Source organism: Uranotaenia lowii, chromosome 3, assembly GCF_029784155.1.
Source record: "Uranotaenia lowii strain MFRU-FL chromosome 3, ASM2978415v1, whole genome shotgun sequence".
In the NCBI taxonomy this organism is placed as follows: Eukaryota; Metazoa; Arthropoda; class Insecta; order Diptera; family Culicidae; genus Uranotaenia; species Uranotaenia lowii.
The window spans coordinates 186,326,950-186,353,749 of NC_073693.1; the positions used below are offsets into that span (position 1 = coordinate 186,326,950).

At 35.0% G+C, this 26,800-nt stretch overlaps 1 protein-coding gene across 5 annotated transcripts in view; it reads right to left on the minus strand.

Moving 5' to 3' along the window:
- LOC129750640 (GRAM domain-containing protein 2B-like) overlaps positions 1–26,800 on the minus strand; it is a 126,487-nt gene that overhangs the window by 54,206 nt on the left and 45,481 nt on the right. The window contains exons 1-2 of one of the 5 annotated variants that reach the window (XM_055745639.1): positions 20,358–20,374; positions 14,912–16,203 (exon numbers count right to left, since the gene is read on the minus strand). The exons of 1 other annotated variant lie outside the window; for it this stretch is intronic. In XM_055745639.1, the coding sequence (XP_055601614.1) occupies positions 14,912–15,714 (803 nt within the window). In that variant the 5' untranslated portion in view covers positions 15,715–16,203; positions 20,358–20,374. Of the gene's footprint in view, positions 1–840; positions 932–14,911; positions 16,834–20,357; positions 20,375–26,800 lie in introns of those variants that run through there. 3 more of the 5 variants (XM_055745638.1, XM_055745642.1, XM_055745641.1) reach the window with 3 other exon arrangements.

The following is a 26,800-nucleotide window of genomic DNA, read 5'->3' on the forward strand; positions in this document are numbered from 1 at the left end:
CTCTAAAGTATATGAATTTGACGGATCGAAGTAGTCATTGATTGTGGAATGGCGTGTTTTTTTTAGGTTTCAAGTTTTAGTTCATTTCAAAAGTGTTTTTTTTAATATCAAGAATAACCTTCATCAAGCTGGTGCAGAAGACCCCAAGTTAAGCATCCAATATTTTCTCGAATGGTTCTTCCGGTTTGGTTTCGGAATGGTTTCGGCGAAAGTTAAGGGTGATAGTCTTCATTCTATTTTGCATCGGATGTAGAAACTCTATAAATTTTGAATTTCGTACTTGCTTTTCACTCCTAAGTTTCTTATCTTGAAAATTTGTGTGAAATTTCATTCAGGAATTTAGGTTTTTTTAACAGAGTACAACTTTCCTACATGATAAAAATAATAAGTCTTTACTGTATATTCCTTAGAAACAATCTAGAATGCATCTGGAAAATGCTAGAAATCGCTTCAGTTTTCAGTAGAAATTGATTTAAACGGTTTGGAAACACCTCTCACTAATGTATCATATGTTATTTTCAACGGCATATGCTTGCATTTCTTTTACACCGAACGCAATTTCCCACACTGCATTATTTCTCCACTGAATAACACATTAGTGCTTCGCAATCGATACACTTTTCGAGCCGGCGACGAAAGTATATTTTCATCACGTCGTTCAAAACGAAAAAAAAACTAAAACCGGTCATTCTGCTGTTTCCGATTGTTTTGACGATGGAAAAACGGAAAATTTCAACTTCAAGCCGGCCCAGAAAATTCCGTTTTAACTGTAAATCTACCGAAGTTAACGAAACGAAAAAAAATTGGCGAAACCGTACAACAACAAAACTTGAACCTGACCCAACCAACAGCGGAGCGATTAAGATGTTATGAGCTGCAAACTAACACTAAACTAAGGAGAGTGAAATCGCGATCCCGGACCGGAGTCCGGCCGGAGACTTCCTCGTCGAAACGCAACCAAAACAGAAACGCGCTCTGCTCAGAAAGAAGAATCGAGGAGCAGCTGACGAGCTATGACGACGTCTCTGGTGAGCGCATCGCATCGTAACACAAAGCCACCAACAGTAACAGTAACAGTGAGGAACATCCCGTAGCCAGATAACTTGTACATAGCATCGCATGGAATGGAAGACCTACACACCTGCTACTCATCACCTAGCTCGTCGGTTGCGTTGTTACGGACTTGCCGTTGAGAAAACTGCTCGAAAGCATTATAAGGAAAATGGGAGCTCTTTAAGATAACGCACCTTTTCAGATGGCAGCCAGCAAAACAAAGTATCATACATAAATGATCGTTTGTTTAATTGCATTTCGTTTAAGATTAAAGACTTAGTAATCACAGCAAGCTGCTGGCCTACGAAATTCGTTTTACTTACAACTATTAAACTGTAATACATATAATATGAATGTTAAAAATAAACAAGCGTATCCCTCCTTAGAAAGGTATTCCGTCATTGACCGAGGCTATCAGTTTTGCGCAAAGGTCAAAAGAATCACAAAACTGAAAGTCTCTCTTTGATCATCAATAACGGCGCCGGCAAAGTCGTAGATAGGTTGGAAAATGAGAGAAAAAAATGAGAGAAATGAATTTTGTGCTTTAGGACCGAGGTCACCTCTGCATCCTAGCAAACAATTTCGTTTTGGAGTGTGGTTGAAAGAATAAGATCAGGTGTTCGACATCTCTAAATAAAAAATTTAGGGCCGTAGTTAACTCATTCAAAGTTAACGAACGCCAATTCATTACGCTAAATGTGCTGAAAAAGTCGATTCAAGCTTAAAGAGCTAATCGCTAATCGCTAACTGTTGACCAACAACAAGGCTGGAACAAATAACAAATTCTTCTTTTGTCACCAAAATTTTTCTGAAAATCCCAAAGGGGGGAATAAATATAGTTTTAAGTGTATGGGATGGAGGAAGAGCCCAAATGCAGGGCTGGTAGCGGTTTGACAATGAAAAAGTAGTGAATTTAGTGACCAATATATGAAAAAAGTGACCAAATAGTGACTTTGAGGACCGAAAAAGTGACCAAATGTGACTATGTAGAACGAAAAAAGTAACTTTGAAGTATAAAAACTGTGACCAAATCAGGCCCGTGCGAAGGACCCGGGGGAGTGTGTTTCGAAATTCAAATTAAGATAAAAATAATAACAATACCAAAAATAAAAAATTGAAGAGGAAAGGGTTTTCTTACAACGTTTGTCACTCATGTTCAACGCACAAACTAAAAAAATGACTGATAAACAAAATTTTGGAAACATATAACAATGAATGTTTCAAATTTTCGATAAGTCAAGAAAGTAAGAAATAAATTAGTTTCAAAAAAATTTCTTAGCAAATTTAAAATTAAAAAATCTGAATTCTAAAATAAATGTCCAATCTTGTACAAAACTTCCCATGAATAGATGTTAGGAAAATGATAATAATTGTTAATTTTTATTCATCTAAATTTGGAATTCTTTTCCTCATTTTCAACTGAAAGTTTAGTGTGAATTCCGCTGTAATTTTTTAACTTGAACAAAAAATATTTAATCACGATTTAAAATATGAATTACCGATTACTGAATAAAAAATGAATTTTGAACAGAATTTATTTAATGTTCGATGGTTTAATTTAATTTGATAAAAAGAAGAATATATTTATAATTATTTTAAAAGTGCCAGTTATATAAGCCAGACATAAAACCTTTAATAAAGTAAAATCCTCCAGTTATCAAAATTTCATTTTTGAAGCTTGAATAATAACTTCATGTTCAACTAAACTGACAAATAAATGTTATAAAATGAGTAATTACGTGAATGATAAAAACTGATGACAAATTAAAAATAATGAGTTCAAAACTTTTGTTATTAATATTGAAAGCACAAATCAAATACAAAGTTAGTTAACACTGCGTATTAAAATTTATTTTTTAAGTTGCTGCTGAGAACAAGTTTTCAAACTTTTTAGATTAATTTAAAAATCATGATCGATTCGAAAAACATGATTTCATATAAAAAATATTAATAAAAAGTTTTAAAATTTTCAATCGTAAGTTTTTAAGCTTTAAATTACAAGCTCTGAGTATTTTGTCTCTTTGGATTAAAATATTGGGTCCTGAAAGAACAGAAGGTTGAAATTATGTTTTATTATTAAAAGTTTGGAGTTAAAGGCTTATGGTTAAAGAACACGAAAATTAAGAATTTAAAAACAAGGAAACAATTGTTAAAAATATGTCTTAAAAATTTAAAAAGTTTGATTAATAAAAATCCGGCAAGTTGATTAGAAAATTGAAAAAAAAACTGTACAATAAAATTCGGTAAATTTATTTGAAAATTGAAAAAAAAAACAATATGGAAATAAAAAAGATTAGTTTTTGAAAACATTCCAGGAAGAGTTTTTCAATAAACATGTTTCACTATTACCATTTTGGTGCTTATTTTTTAAAATTATTGGTTTGGTAAATAGTGCCCTAAAATTGAAATTTGTCAAATTCGGCCGAACACATTTAGTTTTGGTTGTAAAGAGTTTATTACTAGTAAAATCAAACATTGATAGAGATAGATAACTGATTATGGAAGAATGTCATTGCAAGTTTTTTTGACATCACAGCAGAAAGTGTAAAAAAAACTTGATTCTATTTAAAGCTCATCAATTCATATAAAACTTTTATTTTTAAATATTTTGTTTTTGATTTAAGTTTTTGTAAAAAAAGTGCAGAAACTTCTCTAAAGATTTTTAATTATTTTCAAAAGTCATTTCAATAACAAAAGCTGATAGAAATATTGCATACATATTTAGATTCGGGGAACCCAAATTAGTTGAAATTACCGTTTATATTCATTGCACCTAAAAAAAATGTAAATTTTGTGGCCTTGCGTAAATTTTTTAAGTATTTTTTTTTAGTATTTAGAAGAACAAAAAAGACGAAATAAAATTGAGTATGGAATTTTTTTAAGAATATTTCATATCAACATAACATTTGTTATAACATAAAAACATTTTTTAATTTAAAAAAATGGTTCGTTTCACTTCTTAATAAAACCCCATTCTAAAGACGAGATAGGGTTTTTGTATATCAAGTTTTGAGTTCCAATACAAAAGGTTGATTGAACTAAAAATTAAAATCTACAATCAAAGTTAGTTTCAATTCATGATCGTCAAATAATGTAGTAGATCGAAATGTCTCAAGCCAAGGGTGAATCATGCCGAAATTTCGCCGGAGGCGAAAAAAATGTCTGACTGACTGATCAAGTAATTTACCGTTACTACCGTCAATATTAACACGCGCAAATCAAATTACTCTCTCATTGTTTTATTTTCGGTGAGAAAAGTGACTTTTGGTGATAAAAGTGACAATTTTTCGGAAAATAGTGACTTTAGTGACCAAATGATGAAAAAAGTGACTTTTTAGTGAATGACCCAAAAAAAGTGATCAAGTCACTAAAAAGTGACTCGCTACCAGCCCAGCAAATGGACCAAAAGGACCGCCACGAAAAAAAAAAGAATTTTATGGAAACTTGAATCGAATTTTCGAGGAATTATCAAGCAGAGCTTGAAAGTAAATGTGGGAGATGGAAGTGTGAGGGGCCATTCAGATACCACATGGACAGAAAAATGAGATTTTTGACCCCCTTCCCCTCCCCTCCGTGGACAAGTGTGGACATTTGGCAAACCCCTACCCCCCTACCCGGATGTCCAAGTGGACAGATTTAAAGCTGTTTTTTTTATATCTAATTTGACAGTTAGAAAACACTACTTTTCGCCTTTTTGTTATTGAAATGGCGGTTTTGAAAAAAAAAAACAAATATACATTTCCTGATACAAAACAATTTGAATTTTTTTTTAATTTCTAAATTATCATATTTATTACTTGCTTTGAAGGAACTACTAATTGTTTAAACTTAAACTGGAAAGCTTTCCATGGTTATCCACCTTTAGAAAATATTTTGGAAGTAAGTATGTCCACGTTGACACGACCCAAACCCATACCCCCCTCTCCGTGGGCAAGGGTGGACATTTCCATATACCACCCCCTCCCCCCTCCCATAAATTTTTCACGAGGTATGTGAACGGTCTTGGGCAGTTTTGTTCAGCGAAAAATCCTTTAAATAATTTATAAATTGGCACAAAAACTATTAGCAGGCTCGATTTCACAGAATGAACAAAAATAATGTTAATTTTTCAGTACAAAATATTCAATTTTCCCATACAAATTCAAAAGTAAAATGTTATTGAAAACTCTGCAAAAAAATTTGGATGAGTTTTGAACCAAAACGATGCTTTTTAGAACCCAGGGTTTGAAAATTCAAAAATGAACCCAAATCGACTCAGTCTAATAGATTTACTTTTATCAATTTGTAACTGACAATATTTAAACGTGAACACGTGGATATTGCCGTCAAGCGTGGACATTTCCAACCCCCATCCCCACGTGATAGTCCATGCGGTATGTGAATAACCCCTATTAAACTGAGTCGATTTGGGAACATTATTTAATTTCTCAAATCGTATGGCCGGACAAATCATGGCTATTTTATTAAAAAAAACCGGAGTAAATCCGAGCATTTGATTTCAAAATTGTCAACCAAAAATCCAGGCAATAACAACAAAAACTCTGAAAAAAAAAATTGTCATCAAAATTCATCAGCTATTTTTAATCGTATTTTAAAAACCTTTCATGATTATTTTTATAAAACATGTTTAAAAAATTTCGTGTTGGATGCATAAATAAAAAAAAATTACAACACAATTTGTTTCTTTTAGAGCAAGTGTAGGTAGATATATTCTTTTACGATCGAGAAATGAGTGTACTATTTTTTTTGTAAAACTTTACGAAATGTACTCCTTTTTTGTTGTTGATATGATATACATACATTCTAACAGAGAAACTTATTTATTTCTTCCTACTCTTGACATTTTATTTTTCAAATGCAATAATTCAGGAATAATGCGGTTGTTTACTTGGAAGTTTGGAAACCATTATTGGATGGAACCTCGAATATTTTATATTTAGATCGGGATTTTACGTTAAATGATAAGTATGTTCTCCGATTGGGGATAAGGGGATAAATTTGATGTGATTGTAAAAAAAAATGAAAACTCCATAGAATTCCTAAGTTTAAAATCTATAGGAGCGAGTGAGCAGATTCCTGAGTGACTTGTCTCTTCACCCATATCTAGTAACTGGAATATCTTACAAAGATCAATTGTTTAAGAAAAATGTGAAAAATGGAAGAAAACAACTTTGCTGTCACTTTTAAAAAATGTATTTTTTTTTTAAGTTATTGAGGTTGGTTTGAATAAAATTACCAAAATGTGACAAAAAACATTTCTTCATCATTTTCAAACGATTTCAACTTTCAAAAATATAACAAAGTCATTAATTCCTGAGTGTCTATTTTTGGAGAATTATATGAACTTCATAATGGCATATTTTCTAAGCAATGGATAACTCCCAATTTCATTTACCATATATTTAAAAAAAAAATACCGAAGGATTCAAATGATCCCTAGAGTACAGAAAAGGCATAATTTTATCCTAAACTGCTTTTGTTCATGATGTTAAATATATTCGTCCAACAACTAAACTCATCCAATAGCTTCCTGGTATGAAAGACTTGAAAGATTGATCTTTTTTTTTATTTGAGACGTTTTAACCAACTTTTGGTTATTCGCGAAAGATTGATCTTGTCTAAAAAATTGAACTTTTAGATTTTATGCTATGAACTAAGGGCTGTGAACAAACTTTTAGAATTATTTTTATCCAAGATTTATATAGTCAAAAAAGGACAATGTACCTTTTGTTTATTATTTTTCTTGGTTAAAGCTATAGGCTAAAGTCTCATGAATAGGGGATCTCTTTGAGTAAAGAATCACGTTTCTTTAAAAGAAATCACAATTCATTCAACTTTATAAATTCAGGAAAGCCAAAACACCCAAGCTTCTCCTAACAATGTTACGTGAAATGCGATTCCAGCAGAATCGGAAAAACAAATACGGTTAGAAAACTTGCGACAACAAATGTGCTTATGTTGTTCTTATACTTCCTTTTCAAAACGATTCACCGACCGATAGATGTTTTACGCGAATAACATTATCTACACACATAATGTAAAGCGTTGCAAAGAGCTCGATTTGCTGTACATAGTGTTGCAAGGTGCTCCTCTCTTTCTCCTATGCATTGTTTGCGATGCAGCAGAGGAGACTTTTGAAAATATTTAGAACAATTTAAAACATAACATGACAACACATGATTTATTAAAAATATATTCATACCGCCAACACTTGGAAAAGGCTTAAGTAATCAATGTTTTCTATCTGATTATAAAACAGCCAAGTTGAAATGTTTGGTCAACTTACAATACAGTTTATTTTTATTTATCCTCCTGGACAGCACGTTTGCAGCCATAAAAATTATGAATATAGGTACGTGTTGCTTTGGCCTATTCAATAACAAAAAAAAAACAAGCGGTCAATGGTTCTTGAAACTCAATCTATTTGAACGACGACTTCAGCGTTGTTTATTTGATTACGTGTTATTTCAAACTTTTTGTTGCATCACATAGCAGAAAGAACATTCTGTTAGTTGACACCATCAAGCTTCCTCGATTTATCATGCAACAAAGTTTGACAAAAATAATAAAAAAAAATTGATATTATCGAGCAGAGACAGAAATTGAAAAAAGAATAAAATGCTGCAATCAAAATTATATAAATTCGAATAATATTTCAAATTTCGAAATGATAGAAATACCTGTAGAGCTGATAATAATAATTCAGAACAAAGCCATAGAAAAGGAAGAAGGTCTCACCATAAAAGCCCCACACGAAATTTGCTACTACCGTAAAACGGGGCATCATTCAACAGTAGAGTTAGATGCATTATTTGTATACCACAGCACTTATTCTGATTTTTTATTTTTATAATTTTATAATCTTGTTATCATCTCATGATCACGAAATGTTAACGAAATATTTTTTCGAATCTCGTAATTACGTAAAAATCGAGACATGGATATTCTAATTAAAACATTTTATTTTGCCGGAACTGTCGCGTCGCGTCAGCTGTTAATGCCGTCGTTGAGTACTAAAACGCTGACGCGACGCATCCGACGATTTTTGCATCACAATACCGCGTCACGAATCATAGCAACCAGAAGTTTGTTTTGATTTGCTTCTTTCGTTCTGTTTTCTAATTTGTCGTCGCTAAATGATACCACACGAAACAGAGTTTAATTTCCCCGGAATTTCCGCTGCTTGAAGGACAACGGAAGGCAAGTTTGCGTGGAAAAATTCCATAGAAAAGTATTGCGACAACAACTGAGGACTTTGTAAGATAGATTAACGCCGATCGAATCAAACCTGTGGATGAAGGAAGTGTTCTGACAAGAACCTAGTAGAAATTGGAAAGGAATTGCTGTTTGTTACAGGTGAGGGATCTGAAATAGTACTGAGCATTTTAAACCGAGTTAAGTTTTAGACTGCATTTCTCTACTGTTTCAGGGTATGCTATACATCATAAAAGTCGGCCTCCAGCCGATTTGCGAATGTGTTCAGTGACCGATCGCGATCATTGGCGGGGATTGCTCGGTGATGATTCGAAACATGCGGAGGAAGAATTAAAATTTGGAATAAATGTGTGTTGAGCAGTGTAGTAAGAAGTGTATTGATTTTAATAATAGAGTATTATATAATATAAATAATAAGTAATTATAACTATTTTAAGATAACCATCATATCCGAAAATCCATTCACCCCAACATAATTTTGTCATATGACGGTGCCATATCAATATGATAAAGCATTGATTTCCTTAAAAATAATTCTCAATTACATGTTTTGAAAATTTATTTAATCGAGCATATTACAAACCAATTGGATGACTATTTGATTTTTGGGTCTATTTGAGCAAAACTTTAACATAAAACATTGATTCGAAACATTCATTAAGTTGCTGACGCGAGTCAATTTTGAATATTTTCAAAAACAGGACGTCGACGCTGAAGAACGCTACTGTTTAGAACAAATTTTGCGTTTTAGTACAATGCTTTATCTGACGCGACGCATCATTGTGGTGGCTCAAGCGGAAAATAATATTCCCAAAATAAAATGTCAACGCGACGCGACGTCCGACGGACTATTTTGTGTCGTATAACTCAGAACAAAGATTGAAAAATTTCAAATTTTCTTTTTTTAATTTTTTTTCAATTGATTTTAGATGTGACTAGAATCCTTAGAAATATTTTATGTGATTCTTAACTTATCCGGTTAAACCAATACATATTTGATTTTAAGTCTAAAATTAAGAAATTTCGGATTCTGTTTCCAGTTAAAAACAGTATATACGCGAGCTTTAACTCTTCATTGAACTTTGTCTTGAAAATTATTTAAAACGATTGGAAATGATGGGTACAGTAGACCGCTGCAAGCTTTGAACGTAAATTTCTAATTTTAATTTTAACACCTCCCATAACTTTTTGGGTTGTTTTTAATTACCGAAAAAAGCAGCCTGCCATTTTGAAATACTTTTCAATGGATTCAGATTTTTCATTATTAAATGATCCTAACTTTTTTCAAAAAATTCTTAGCTTCTTCTCATGCTAGCAAAATTTAAGCTTAAGAATAGGAATCAAAGACAATCTACATTTCAAGTTTATTTGAATTTCCTGGATGATTTGATATGCAAACATTTATTCTTCATACAAACTTCCATACAAAATTGAATCAGCTCAGAAATTGAAACAGTTCAGGAATCAACAAAATCATCTCAAATTTTTCACTAATTATTGAACAACAAAAAAAAACGTATGGGAGCTAAAATCAATTCTTGCAGCGATCTAGTGTACATCAAGAAAATAAAAAAAGATTTTTTTTCTTAAGATCAAGATCAAGGAAACTACCGAACCAATCATTTTGAAATTGGTATATAAAGGTTTTTGGGGCCGGAGATGGTTCCTAAAATATTTTCAACCGGCTCCGACTTAAAAAAAAAAGCGGGATCCCATACAAAATTAATAAATATATGAAATATGACAATTTTTAGAATCAACTGAACCGATCAACGTTCAACTTGATAAGTAGACGATTTTAAGACTGGAAATGTTTTTCAAAATACTTTCAAACCCCTCCGAATCCGAAAAGGTGGGACTCCTTTACAAAATAACAAAAATTTTACACGATTTGGACAATTGTTGTAGACTACTGAACCAATCAACGTGAAATTTTACCGAGAATGGTTTCTATAATACTTTAAAACCCCTCCAAATCCAAAAAAGGGAGCTTACTTACAAAATTAACAATAATTAGACACAATTTGAACAATTATCAGGAACTACCCAACCGATCAACGAGAAATTTGGTGTTTAGCCATTTTCGAGACCGGGAATGGTCTTTATAATACTTTCAAACCCCTCCGAGTTCCAAAAAGGGGGCTCCCATACAAAATTACCAGAAATTTAGCACAATTCGAACAATTTTTGGAAACTTCTGAACCGATCAACGTGAAATTTTGTGTGTAGCCGTTTTCGAGACCGAGAATGGTTTTTGTAATAGTTCTTATATTCTTAGTTTATAATAACTTCTAATCTATTGTGTTTTGAATCTATTGAATTGACAAACAAGTTTTAACCAAATTGGATGATATATTGTATTTATAGACGCTTCCCATTTTAACAACAACAATGTCTGTGTGTTTTAGTGTTAAGTATCTTAGTTTATAGTAGTAGTGTATTGTAGATCCCTCCAATTTTTCTTAAGGATAGCTCCTCCAACCTTCAAACTATATATATGTGTTTAGACTCAAGCAATCTGCAAGCTCAGGCCCCATGAAAATTAGTTCGCTTTGAATAATGTTGAAGTTCAATTTTAAAGTTATTTAAATTATAATAATTTTATCGCACCTAATTTTTTCCATAGAAGAGGTAGCAAAGTACACCGAGTAAGCTGGTATAATAATAAGTTGAGATTTTCGAGAGACCGTACATATCGTATTAAAAAAAGTTCTAGGTGCTCGGATTTTGAATCCAAAACCTGAGGATGCAGGTTCATTGCATTTGCATGATTTATTAAGTCTGATGTGACAAAATCCAAGTCTTGATTTTGCATCCATCTTCAATGAATTAGAAGAAGTAGTTTTTGTTTAATACAAAAAATAGTAGTTTTATAAAAATATAAATTTTAACTGGCGATCGCCAAGAAGTCTATAATTTTTGAAGAGTGATGATCACCGTATTTTTTCATCGTCCCAATAAAAAAAACCAAAAAATAAAATCTGTGAAATCAAACCCATAGAATGAGAGCTTACTATTCTATCAAATCAGTGTGAAATGGTTTATCAATCCAGTTTTTAAATGGGCACGAGTATACAGTCATCGTGAACTGAATTGCCGAGTGAAGAAGTAATATGGCCACCTTAAGCAAAACGCTTATTTAATCATAGAGAACAGCTGTAATATGTGAATTACATCATTGTTTCGTGTTCAGACACTCAAGTAGTCCATTGCCTAATTGGATGAAACTTGAAAAAGTAGATAAAAACGTTTAAAAATGCATTTTAAAAATTTTTGCCGAAAGCTGAAAACCAGTCACTGTAGAGGCATAATGAGAAACCCCTCGAGGCAGTATGAGCACCATTAATGAAGGCAAGATGAGCGTTTTCTTCCGGGGAATCTAGCAGCGAATTCGACTCGATGAAGTCAACTGAATAATAGAGCCACAGCTTAACTTGACGATTTGGCCTATTGGTTGGATGTCGGAGAGGTAATCAGTAGGCTCGGGTTCATTCCTGGTCGAGATGATTTTTTTTTTCATTTATCATTCATGATCATGATTGCACTAAATGGTGAGCCGTAGATTCATCAAACAAAGCAATAACAAAATAATCTAGGTCTGTTTGTAGAATTCAAGAATGAACACATGGTCATACATTATGTTTCTGGTGTTTTGTGTGACGGATGATGCTTTGATGCTATTAGCCGTATAATGTAACAATAAAAAAAAATCAATCATGAATGGTATGTGCAAAAAAAAATCCTCTCGACCAGGAGTCGAACCCGAGTCTACTGATTACCTCTCCGACACCTTACAAATAGGCCAAATCGACGGACGAAACAAACCAAGCCGTAGCTCTATTGTTCGCCTCTAGTGAACAAATTAAAGTAAAAAAGCGTTTTAAAATTGATTAAAGTGAAAAATCAAAAATTTTATGATGTTGAAAGTTGAGAAACAATGTGTAGATCATGTTGCAGTGCGCACATCAGATCAAGATGGTTTAAAGGCCATAAAGCTTATTTGGTGGTGCTCAAAAATTATAATATTTTCGTCACTTGAGAACCTAGCTGGTTATTATTTAATATTTCTGTAAAGATGAAAAGGATTTTTTTTTGGTGAAAAATTAATACTATGGGTAGTACGAAACAAGTCCTTATGAAAATTTGTTTAAGAAAATACGTACTTATGTAGAAAAAAGGAGTGCTCATGCCCTGGGTGCTCGTTATGCCCTCATCTCCCCTACTCTTTTTTATGAAAGCCATTTAATCAGAACAATCAAATTGTTTGTTTCTGTATATGAAATGTGTTTATCAAATCTTATACAAGAAATAAGAAAGAAACACAAGTTATAAAAACTTTTAATACCTTACCTGAATGTCCCGTATTCATGAAAGCATCGTTGAATCGTAATTTACAGTGGGCGTCTTTGACTATGCAGACCCCCGAACAGTTTAACAAAGAGCACAGAATCAATATACTCCAATGCTCGTAGCGCACCAATTTAATAAATTGTTTGTTCGAAGGAATTACGCGCCTAAAATCTTTTTCTGAAATCAAGTATTTTATCGGGTTTGGTGTGGTTTGTCAGCATAACATCAAATACTTCTTTTTCTTCTAATAATCCAAATAGGAATATTCAGTCCATGAATTTTCTCTTTTCATTAGTTATATAAAATTATGATAAAATCTATAATTTATATATACGTTCTACCTAAGCTTTTCGAATTTTTCTAGGCGTAATAAGGACGGGCAAACCCGGACATTTTTACCCAAAAACCTGGAAAAACGAGCATTGGATTTTAAAATTTTCAATAAAAAAACCGGGCAATATCCGGGAAAATCAGGACAAAATCCAGGCTTTTCTCATGCAAACTCAAGAGAAAAAGTGAAAAATGATTACATGAAAAAATAGTTTTTATTTAGTCACATCAGCGATGTTCAATTCAAATTTTAAGTTTCCTAAAAATGCTTGCACATGTATTTCGATAAAACAAGCTAAAAAAATTGTACATTATGCTAAGAAAAATGTAGTATTGGTTTGGATTTTGCTAAGATTTAGGAAAAATCTGGGCATTTTTCCTCGATACCTGGGCAACCGGTCCAGACCTTTTCCAGGGTTCCAGGGTTTTCCTTACTATGTTGGAAATTTTTTTTATTGTACTCTTTTTAGCATTGCGAGATATGATAACCCTAAACTAACCCATGGCATTTTTTTAACGATATTTCAATGTATATATACGATATCTCAACAAAGCATGCGGAAAAATTGCAAACATCAAATTTATTTATTTTTTTCTTAAAATTAGTTTTTGGAAAATCGTTGTTATTTCTGCAGATTTGCAAATTCTATCAAATTTTTAAACCTCAATCAATCACAAACACCTTCCTGCATCCAATTGACAAGGTTTGGAAGAAATTTGCAAAATCGCATTAAAATGAATTTAGAATTTCAAAAATTATTTTTCACTCGCTTTCATCGCTCATCAACGAGCACACAGATTTAGCATTTGTGCTCCAAACGATAAAATATTAATAATCAATAATCACAGGAACGTATGGAACTGCTGTTCATCTTTCTTCCTTCCTGTGTACCAATTGTCCCTGCGTCCAATACTGCACAGTGGGCCTGGCGTAGTAAAGATGAGTAATAAATTCACTTTTGTGTTTACGAATTTTGATCACCGCCAGTTGTTGTTATCTTTTTAAACTGATGTTTTTCGGTGATTGTCGAGTCAAATAATAACAATTCTTTTACGTTTCGGCCTACTGTATAATTTCAGCCATCTTCAGAAAAAAGCTGTATCGCCGCGTACTTCCGTTACGGCTGTCACGCGGCAGACAGCCGTAACGGAAGCACGCGGCGATACTTTGACTCGACAATCACCGAAAAACATCAATTTAAAAAGATAACAAATTTACTTTTACTACTGTGATGCGGCCAATATCTGGCTGTGTATGTATCATAAATAGTACAAGTGAAATCAAATCCACGGAATGTTTTTTTTTTTTTTGCGTTTAAATAGCTCGGGGAGCTGACGCTGGAAATGAAAATTAGAGATAGTATGGAGAAGGAAATTTTAAAGTTTACAGTAGGCAGCGTAGAATAGAAAGCGATCATGAGACGTTGGTTAGACCATCATGCACTTCATTATATCCATTCCGGCTGGATATGGACAAAATGCAGTTCAAGATAATAAACCAACCCCTCTTGATACCAGTTAGAGGAAGGACAAGGGTGGGTTCAAGACTGGCCTCTACTTGCTCCCCAAGCATCTCACCTGTCGGCAACTTATGGGATTCGAACCCAAAAGTTTTTCTTGCCGATACCGGGAATCGAACCCAGTACGCCTGGGTTACCAGACTCACGCCAGCCTATCCACTAGACCACATCAGCGCTAAAATCAAATCCACGGAATATTAACTTTTTAACTTTTTACTAGATTCTATTTTTTTTTCGAATCCAACGTATAAAACGAATGAGTGCATTCCTTACTTAGAAATTTGTCTTCAATATGAGTAGATGGAAATTTATTACTAGTTATTTCATTGCAATTCCCCTTCATGCAAACAGTCGATTATTACGCGCATATGCAGTAAAGTTCAGTTAGCATTTTTTTTTCTTTCTTTCAGGTTGTTAAGCAAAGAAAATAATGGCTGGCTTACCTATCGTTGTCTCTATTTGTTGGGTTATTAGCGCCGATGGAAAGTGAGTCCGAGTGCATGCGCCGATGAGTCTTATTTTTTACTCCGAAATCTTCGTTCAACTGAATAACAATATCTTCAAAAATATCGCCAGTGCTGGCACGTTTACTAGGCACTTTTTCCGGTAGAAAGGCATCGAGGAGTTGAGTTTTGTTTTGAGCATCGATCAGGTTGTCCTCATCCAGCTCCAAAACCGCATTGGAATCACTGTCGCTGGTACACGATCGATCTTTCAGTTTTCCACGGTTTCGTTTGAAGAGGTAGTTCAGACTTTGCCGAAACGATGAGCCTCGTTTAAATGGCGAAGAGGAAGACTCGTTGCCAGAGCTATTAGTGCACTCATCGATCGGTCGATTAATCCGACCTTTGATAGTCGGATCAGCAGATATACTGATGAGAGGCACCTGGTTGGGTCCAGATTTTAGAATAGATGTCAGCCGGGCAGTTGGATCACCGCCAATACTAATCGCTCTCTCATCTCGCATCGTGACATCCGTGGTACCTCTCAGCGAATCAGAGTGCCGAATTATCAACGGCAAACTGGACGGCCGATTCCCATTGAATGTGCCCCCACCTGTATTTTCCCCATCTTCGGTGCTGCATTCAAACGACACCATTTTCTTCCGCAGACAAACTTCCTCTTCCGAATCCGGCCCATACTTGGACGTGTTTCGATTTTTCCCTATTCCCAATCTTCTTGCCAATTGAGGCAGGAATTTATTCTTTCTTTGAATGCCACTGAAATCTTCCGACAGGGAAACCATTTTTGCCAAGCCTACACCACCAGTAGAAGACGCCCTCACTACTCCCACACCCCGTGAAAAACCGATCGATATTGGCACGGTTTCCGAATTATATCACTACAAACTCGCTTTAAGGCGAACTTAAACAAAACACACACCACACACAATTATTGCAATTTGTTCAACATTTCATCCAAAAACGCCCCATTTCTGATTCGATCTTCTCACCATCATCATTCACTGGGAAAATCTAATGAATGAATTGTCCACTGATAATTTTTCACTAGCACACCCAATGAGTGTGGCGGCCGTTCACAAACATCGGAAAAGGAATTTGGGTGGTCAAATCACGAGTTTGCATGCGACGGCAATCGATGCATTACGGCGGCGATGTGCTTTATCCATAAAAAAAAAAATTCAACGCCACTTCAACTAGCTGTGGGTTGATTTTCATTTTTTTTCCTTCTTTCCTATGCAAGAAGTCCACCATAAGTCACATATGTCCGGCACCTAAATAAATACATAAAACACACATACTAGATGGCGAATGAGTTAGGTTATAGTAGTTACACTACCGGCTTCGTTGTTGACTCTTTTGGTCCAATGATTTCACATTTCTGTTGCTTCAGCAACCTTTTCTGCATGGGTTATACACCGTATACATCAAGGTGCGGTAAGCTTTGATGCGTATATATTTCATAAACAGACAGTCAATGCCTAGTGCCTCTGTGTGGATTATAATTATGAAATTGGTCTCTTTCGCTGAGTAATCAACAAGCAAATGCCGCAGTTGTCAGCTGATGGTTGTTGAATTGCCCACCCGAATCTAGGGGACGCGTACGCTAAATTGTAAGCGAAACGAGAACATGAATAACGAACAAAACTGCGAAGGTTGTTATCTCTTTTTTTTTTATAATGGTATTTGATTATTAAAATGTGTTCGAATGAGCAACAAACAAACCGCAGCAAGCTTTGCGCAGTTGTATCTATTATTTGCAATTGTAACTTCCGATTGAAAACATCTAGGTATCAGAACAAGTTCACTAATGTTGGGAAAATGTGGTACAAACTTTGACATTTTGAAAATTTTACCATGCAAAAATGTTTTTAAGATCTTTGGCCGTTGTATTTTTTTACAACGCTGTTTCTATTCCAGACGTATGTGATAGAAATATTGCTAGTTTTGCATCACAGCATTCGAAAATACAACACGTGTTGTGAAAAAACTTGAAAGCCACAGATCTTGAAAATGTTTTTGAATGGCAAAATTTTCAAAAAGAGCAAAAAGTGACAAAATTTCTACCACTTTTTCCCAACACCAGTGAACTTACTTTTAGATGCATTTAACCTTTTATATTTAGAAAATCTTCGTTGAATCAATGCATTTTAATAAACTAGTAAAAATGTGCAACTTTTGGAAGTTTAATGGCTTGAAATTCTTTCCTTGTAACATTATTTCTTCTGAGAAAATCTTTAATGTTTCTTCATTATTTTTATGGGCACACGAATATAATCCGTTTTGTGGTCTACAGTATCCATTTGACACTTCCGGCTAAAAGGCAGTTATAGTTTCAGAATCTTTGTTGTATACTTAAATAATACAAATAATATGGGTAAACGTTGTCCCGTAATGCAACAGCAATACAAAACGAAAAAACAAGCGGGCAACAACCATAGCATAGCTGCAATGCATCAAATCAAATTCATTTAGTGGATCTGAAAGCTGAGAAATGGAACCAAATTTTTTTTAGATACAACAACCTCTTTATTTATCAATTTTTTTTATTTATTTGAATGATTCAAATTGGATGAATATTTGAAGATGCGTTCCCAGAACAAATTTTAGTATAACCTTCATTAAACCGCTAAGAAATAAAATAATTTTTCTAAACAAAAATTGCTGCCCTTTGAAAAAATAATGAACATTGTAGGAAATTTTACAGATAGGAAATAAATAAATGAACGGATTCGTTTAACCATACTTTATTAGATACATGTTTCTCTATCAGATTCCGCAGAAGGCTAAGATAACGCTCACTCGTGGACAATGTTGTCGAAAAAAAAATCTTGCTTTTTGACAAAAAAAAATCTGAATTCTGTGGTTTGAACTTGAAAATCTGTGTCGGTTTTCTGTGACGCTATTTTTATGAAGTTCATTGGAAAATTATGTGAAACATCAAAAAATTTGAAACTTTTCACAGTTTAATAAAAAAAAGAAGAATAAAAAACGAACATGACATAAAAATTAATAATTTTGGAAAATTGTACAAAATTGAAAATATCTGTGAAAATTTTTTAACTTCTGTGATCTGTGACACAGACTCTGTGACGAAATTTTGCTTAAAATTCTGTAATAATACAGATTTTTCTGTGATTTTGGCAAATGATGGTGATTGAAGCAAACTAGAAGCTTGCTGGCAGGGCTGGTGGTTCATATTTGAACCCGAGCAGAAAATTTCGCCAGATACAAAATTCATTCAAAATGTCAATGAAAAACCAAACCTTTTTTTACAAAAGAAGTAGTCCAACATGTTTATTTCAGTCATAGCATAATTTTCTGAATCTAAAAACGTATATAAAATATCATATCCAAAATCTAAATCTCAATCTAAAATCTGGAATTTAAACTTAAAATTTACAACTGAATATGAAATCTGAATTTGAAGTATAAAATCTGAATCTGAAATCTTATTCAGAAATCTTAACCTGGAATCGAAAATCTGAATCTGAAATCTGAATCTGAATCTGAAATCTGAATCTGAATCTGAAATCTGAATCTGAAATCTGAATCTGAAATCTGAATCTGAAATCTGAATCTGAAATCTGAATGTAAAATCTGAATCTGAGATCTGAATCTGAGATCTGAATCTGAGATCTGAATCTGAAATCTGGATCTGAAATCTGAATCTGAAATCTGAATCTGAAATCTGAATCTAAAATCTGAATCTAAAATCAGAATCTGAATCTGAAATCTGAATCTGAAATCTGAATCCGAAATCTGAATCTGAAATCTGAAATCTGAATCTGAAATCCGAATCTGAAATCTGAATCTGAAATCTGAAATCTGAATCTGAAATCTGAATCTGAAAACTGAATCTGAAATCTGAGTCTGAAATCTGAATCTGAAATCTGAATCTGAAATCTGAATCTGAGATCTGAATCTGAAATCTGAATCTGAAATCTGAATCTGAAATCTGAAATCTGAATCTGAAATCTGAATCTGAAATCTGAATCTGAAATCTGAATCTGAAATCTGAATCTGAAATCTGAATCTGAAATCTGAATCTGAAATCTGAATCTGAAATCTGAATCTGAATCTGAAATCTGAATCTGAAATCTGAATCTGAAATCTGAATCTGAAATCTGAATCTGAAATCTGAATATGAAATCTGAATCTGAAATCTGAATCTGAAATCTGAATCTGCAATGTGAATCTGAAATCTGAATCTGAAATCTGAATCTGAAATCTGAATCTGAAATCTGAATCTGAAATCTGAATCTGAAATCTGAATCTGAAATCTGAATCTGAATCTGAAATCTGAATCTGAATCTGAAATCTGAATCTGAAACCTGAAATCTGAATCTGAAATCTGAATCTTAAATCTGAATCTGAAATCTGAATCTGAAATCTGAATCTGAAATCTGAATCTGAAATCTGAATCTGAAATCTGAATCTGAAATCTGAATCTGAAATCTGAATCTGAAATCTGAATCTGAAATCTGAATCTGAAATCTGAATCTGAAATCTGAATCTGAAATCTGAATCTGAAATCTGAATCTGAAATCTGAATCTGAAATCTGAATCTGAAATCTGAATCTGAAATCTGAATCTGGAATCTGAATCTGAAATCTGAATCTGAAATCTGAATCTGAAATCTGAATCTGAAATCTGAAAAGATTTTTGATTATAATCTAGCTTCTTTTATACATTTCTGTTTTGCTTCGTGTATAATAATGATTGTTAGCCTTAATGTAGTTCATTTATTATATTTCAGTCTGCGAATGATATCTGTATAAATTTAATTTTTCATTTTAATTTGAAATTGGCAAGTGATTCGAACTCAACTTTGTAAACTATACATTGAGGAGTTAAGAAACTTTAGAAAATTGCTTAAACAGAAATGTTGATTCATAATTCGGTTTTTAGAGATCTGTTATTTTCATAAACGAATAAAAATAACATCAAAACGCGTAGAGCATTTTGTGATGACATTTTTACGATTTTTTCTTTCTCTTTATGCACTTGAGTCGTGTGTTGAATCAGTATTATACGGTATAATGCGGGAGATTTGAGTGTAAGTCAATGTCGTGACATTTGTATTTTTGCTGCGGTTATAACGTCGGTAGCCTTTCTCGTTTCAGTAATTATAAACCTTATTTCGCACTAGTCATCACATTAACATTAAACTCTTTTTTCCACTTGAAATCTCATTAAGTGTGTTCAATTTGTCGCTTCGTACCCGTCAACACAAAACACATCAAAGTGTTACAGACACTCATCAGTGTTAATAGGCTTATCACTATCGCGTGCACTTTTCCACTCAAAAGATGTGACGAGAATCCGCACTGTAGCTTTCACGCGATGCAAAATCATCTCAATCTACGGTGGCAAACCAATAAAAGGACAACTTATCCAACTTATATCTAGCTTAAACACTGATTACATTGTGAACATATGAACTAGTCTGCTCTAAACTGGAAAACTGATAGACACTGCACAGCAAAGAAAGCAGAACTACTGAAACTCTCCCTGTCCAAAATTTGCACATATTCGCAAAACAAGCTCAAGAGCTACCCACCAACACGACGCGATTACATATACTTCTACATATGTATATATTCAACCCCATTCAATGTGGTGTAGTCGCTATCGTGGCGATACACCCATGTCGAAGGTGATAACAAAATGTGCTACTTGCTATCACACTTGTTTCTGGCTTTGATAAACCGTTGAACTTCGTTTTGCCGGCCAGACAACCGAGTAGGAGGGAAACCGAGCACACTTTCTCCAACATCCGGCAAACTTCTTCTGGGTGTACGCTGAGCTCTATCTGTACGAAGTGCCCACAATGAGACTTTCCAGTTATTTGTCGCGGCATAATTATAACACAACCTTACAACAAACTCCAACCGAATTCATCAACGTTTGTGTTTTTCCGTTGCATTTTTATTGGACCGAATTTCGCTAAAAATAAACATTTATTTGCACTGAACAGCTAATCCAACCGGCTGATAACTTATAACTCAACATTAATGATCTAAAATAGAACATTTCGCACGAATCGGTATGACGAAAGTTGTATTTAGCAAATTTCCACTGAATAATCTAGCGATTCATTGGAAGGATTTTTTTTCCGGCCGACCAACCAACAGATTAAAACACAAGATGATGACCGGATAGCCGGACCGAACCGAGCTATTCTACGGACGGAATGGTAGCTGTGCGGATGAAAAAAAACACACCCGACTGGGGCCATTCGATCTGATCCGTAAACTCCCAACCAGCCAGCCAGCAGTCGCGCGACAGCTGTGACCGGAGATCTGGATATACTGAGCAATGCGAGAGACAAGCTTCAGCTCAACGTAAGACGACGGTCTACATGGACGAACGAAACGGAAAGGCAAGACGAGTTAACGGCAAACACGCGAGAGAGAATATAAAATCGACACGTTTTTCTTCCCACTTCGCTGACGGTGAGTCTGCAAAACCGATAGTCGGCACAGTGGGAAAATCAAAGTCCTACCACGAAGCAAGGGGTTAACTTGTCAGGCATCAAACTGTTTAAGATTCCATTGAAGACAACAATTAGGTTTGCAATGTTCCGATACTTATTTTACATGGGCTCTATCGAAGCAAATTCACAAATACCGCTGGTAATTTGTATGTTAAAAGTGATCTTTTTCTTGAAAAAATAGTGTTGCCTTACTTTTATATTTGAACCTACTTTTGAAAACTGGAGCATATAGCTGAAGATTAAAAGAACAAGTGTGTCGAAAACTGTAAGTCTCTACAAGGCTTAAAAAAAGTTATGACGATTTCAACATCGAGTTAGGAAAATCATTTAGGCTGCTTATCTACAAAAACGGCAACACTGCACAGAACTACGAGCGTAAACGGAAAATGGAAAATGCGCCTGTCGCTTTCCCAACGTCGAAATGTTTTGCGCAGTGATGCCGTTTTAATTTATATGCTAACTATTTTTTTCCAACTCAACGTTTCAATTATTGAACATTCTTTTGGAAGCATCGTAGAGTCTACGGTTTTGAAAAAAAAAGAATTTCCAGCTTTACAATGCTAAGTAAAAGTGAGTTTCAACAGAACAGCAATCTAACGTCGTTTGATGTACCTACTCGCCAAAATAACCATCAACGATATATCTCAAAACATAAGAACTTTGTTTTAAAATAACTGTACATATACAAAATGTTAAAATGTTTTGTTTCCGATGCAGTAGACAAGACAAGAATGATCATTTTGTTGTTCTTTATGCTTTTAAAGAATTAATTATGAGTGATTTTTCTGGAGGCTTATTTTAACTAATTAACTTATATCTACTTATTATGAATTTCAAACAATTTTAAATAAATAAAAAAAGGTTAAATCGATTCTCCGTTCTTGCAATATAAACGCTGCTTTTTAAATTTAAGAAATAGCACGCAAACTCTTTGTTTAATACCAATTTGGATCATGGAGTACTTAAAACATCATCGGTGGGACACATATTAATCCAATCCTCCAAAACTGTTACAATGCGTGATGAAATGACAGCTTTTGGAAAGCATCTGCTTAATGAAACCAGAAAGCTGCAAGAAGGTATGGGAATTAAATACGTATGGCCGGGACGAGATGGAAAAATTCTGATTAGAAGAACAGATGGTGCAAGAGTTGAAAAAGTAAGCTCGAAGCAGGATTTGGTGAAGCTGATGGAATCAAAAAAGCGTGCACTGAACTTCTCTAGTACATCATCGTTTGCCATGTCGTCGCCAAAGCGTCATCATATGCAGAATTAGCTTCCAGCCACTGCCGTTCTATGTAAAATCATTTAATAAATCATGAATATTACATCTAATAACTATTTATATAATACAATCGAAGAATTAAATAAAAATAGTAATAAATCAAGTCGTTTTTCTTTAAAAATTCTCCAGCTTAATGCAAGAGGTATCAACAATCCTGATAAGTTTGATAATATAAAGTTATTGTTGAACCAGATTGCCGAAGAAATTCACGTTGTTGTCTTAGGAGAAACTTGGTTAAAGCATGAGCGCACCAAACAAGCCCATTTGCCTGGTTATAAGGCCTTCTTTTCATGTCGGGAAAATAGTGCAGGAGGAGGAATAGCTGTGTACGTGATGGATGGAATAGACTGTGATGAAAAAAATAATATACATCTTGGTGGATATCATCACATTCACGTTTGCTTGCAAATAAGTGAAGGAAAAATGGATATCCACGCTATCTACAGACCACCCTCAACCAATGTAACCCACTTTTTTGAAAATTTGGAAGCCATACTGTCCGATAACGGTTCATCTTCTTCATGTGTCATAGTAGGAGACATGAATATACCAACAAATAAACCTTCCAACCCAGATACAGTCGAATACTTGGATCTATTAAATTGCTTCAATTTTCAAGTTACGAATTCCTGTACAACAAGACCTGCTAGTAATAATATCCTAGATCATGTAGTCTGCTCCGAAATCGTCCAATCTAATATTGTAAATGAAACTATTTGTTCAGACATAAGCGACCACTGCATTATCATCTCTTCGATATCCTTGAAAAAAAAGGTTTTCGCCCGCAAACTTGGAAAAGTCCTTGTAAACAACTCGATGCTCAACCAGCTGTTTGCAGAGAAAGCCTATAACCTTAGAGCTGATTCTGCAGAAGAACTCCTTGCGAAAATAATAATATTATACCAAGAACTTAAGGTCCAATGTTCGACGACCTTCAAAGTTCATGCCAAAGTGAAAGGAATATGCCCGTGGATGACGGTTGATGTTTGGGAATGGATGAAAATTAAAGATAAACTCTACGCTAAATATAAAAGAAATCCAGTCGATGAAAACACTCGTAACTTATTACAGCACGCATCAAGAAAACTAAACTGGTGTAAACAAAATGCGAAAAAAGCTTACTATTGTAATTTGCTTAGTAACTCAAACTGCAAAAATGTTTGGAAATGTCTTAATAATTTATCCGGAAACAGATCCAAGCAGCATGATACACTTAAACTTTCAGTAGATGGAAACATGATAAGTAATGAGAAGACTGTCGCCGATACCTTCAATACCTTCTTTAGCAGCATAGGACCCCAGCTTGCCTCCACCATCACGAGTCAGCGGAATCCAAATCGATTTGGAACCTTGTCACATCTGCGAAATTCTATATTTCTGCAACCGGCTACCGATCAAGAAGTAATCTTGAAGATTCGAGAACTTGACTCGATGAAATGTGCTGGACCTGATGGAATACCTACACACTTCATCAAAACCCATTTTAGCTTCTTCTCTAAATTAATGCGGGATGTTTTCAATGAAAGTCTATGTACTGGAAAATATCCGGACTGTTTGAAGGTCGCCAAAGTCGTACCGATCCACAAAGCGGGGTCCAAAGTCGATGTGAACAACTACCGGCCGATTTCAGTTCTGCCAGCCCTCAGCAAAATCCTAGAACAACTATTGGTTTCGAGGATTGCGACGTTTTTCAAGAACCAAAACGTTCTATACGATTGCCAATATGGATTTCGAGAAGGATCTAGCACGGCATCAGCTACTTGCGAACTCTTCATAGATGTATACAAATCGTTGGATCAAAAAAATCATGTTGGACTTCTTTTCCACGACCTTAAAAAGGCATTTGATACTATAGACCACGAAATGTTACTCGAAAAATTAGCTTTCTATGGCATAAGGGGGATATCGCTAGAATTAGTGAAAAGTTTCCTTATCAATAGAAGCCAGTATGTGTCTATAAACGGAGTTCGAAGATGTTACCAATCGTTGAGAGTTGGAATACCCCAAGGCAGTAACCTAGGTCCACTCCTTTTCCTGGTGTATATCAACGATCTGCCCAATCTCAATTTAAATGGTAAACCACGTTTATTCGCCGACGACACTTCTTTGTTTCATACTGGGAATGATGACAACCAAATAGTGAACAGCATGCATGAGGACCTAAAAGTTTTGCAGAAATATTTCGACGAGAACCTGTTGTCCTTAAATCTGGCGAAGTCCAAGTATATGATCGTATCAACATCCAGGAGATCACACGATGATCTGACTATTGACCCCATACCAATTGAAAGAGTAGAAAACTTCACATATCTAGGGCTCAACATCGACAACAGACTAAAATGGACACAGCACATAGAGAAACTACATAAAGAAGTTAGTGCAACCTGTGCTTGGTTGTGGAAAATCAAGAGATTTGTTCCACGGAAACATTTAGCCATGATGTACCAAGCATACGTCCAATCAAAGCTGCAATATCAAGTTTTCATCTGGGGTGCATCAGCGGATATCCATTTGAAAAAACTCCAAGCTGCACAAAATCGATGTTTGAAAGCTGTCTACAACCGGCCTAGGATGTACCCAACACGCCTCCTATACTCAGAAGCTTTAAACTCAACGCTCCCAATAAAAGCTTTAAAAGAACTTCAAGCAACATCGATCATCCACTCGCACTTTTATGACTGTTACCGATTCAAACAATGTTGGCATTCGGTACCAATTCAATGGAGCAATAGATTTTTTGTTTTGTTTACGCGGTCTTGTTTTTTTTATTTGGTTTGGTTTTGGCTCATTATAAGTAGATTTAAATTTAAATTTAGCCATAAAAAGTAGCTTGCCCAATATGCCCTAATCGAGGTTGACCGTCAAATGACAGGTGTCATTTGACGCATATGACACCGGATCCAGAAAACCCGAGAGAGAAAAGAGCGGGAATCTGGAGGCTTATGCGTGAACGAAGGCGGATGTCTCGTTCACTTACATCGGGATACGGAAACAGTGAACACCTATCAAAAAAGTAATCCTCACGAAAGTTTCGGAGTTTTGTGTGCGGAGTGCCCGGCCAAGAAGGCCGAGAAAAAGGGATAAACCGTTGGTGCAAATCAGTTGTGCCGACTCGAAAATTGTGGCACATTTTAGTGAGGTACAGCTTCTACACTTCGCTACATTGTGTAAGCTGTGAGTACCCGGTTTTATCCCCATCCGTCTGGGAAAGCGTGACGTCGTTTCCACACGCTTTGCCCGGTTTTTCATATATCCCGACCGCACTGCTTGACCCCCAACTTAAGCAGCTCCGAACGACGCCCCTGCGTTGCGAAAACACCCGGTTAGGCCGGAATACACCAGGCGATCCACGGCCCACATCTCCATTTGTTGTGGTTCGTCTACCAGCTCCCGGTCAACATTCACCACAGCGTGGTTGGCCCGTAGCAGCCGAATCCAGCGGACGCTGCCCGGTTCCCTATCGGCTGGAATTGGAACCAAAGTGGAAGGCTTCTCCAGAAACAACGAAGCGATTTCTCCATCGATGGCCATCGAAAACTTCGGACGGAAAACCCCGGTGACGGCAGAAAGGGCAAGTTGAATAAAATGGTAAAACCGTATCTTTTATGTTATAAATTAGTAGTGTTTAATGAGCCCTGTGATTTGTCTTGTTCGATTGTGTTGGTCCGCTTTGTAGACAGTGTTTGGTCGTTTCCGTCCTCCCTGAGAACGTGCGCCGACCCTGAGAACGTAAGTATTTGAGTTGAGCTGGCAGGAAGTAGATGACCAAGTCATAAACTTTCAATTGGCGATCCATCGAAAAGGAAAAAATATTCTAGTCTTTGGCCAGAATATTTTTTCCAACGTTCCTCAGGGAGACTCAAGACCAACTGTCGCTTGTCTTGATTAGATCAATTTCGTTTTCAGCTGTTTCCAAAAGTCCGCTAAGAAACCGTTTGACCAGTAAGGGGGGCTGGGAGATTCTGATTTAACCAGATTGGAGAACCATTTAAGTATTTCTGCGTTCAGTACTTCGCCTAGTTACTTTTCATAGCAGGATTACAGGATCTTAACTTTCTTGATTTGTATTATTTTTCATTTAACTTTT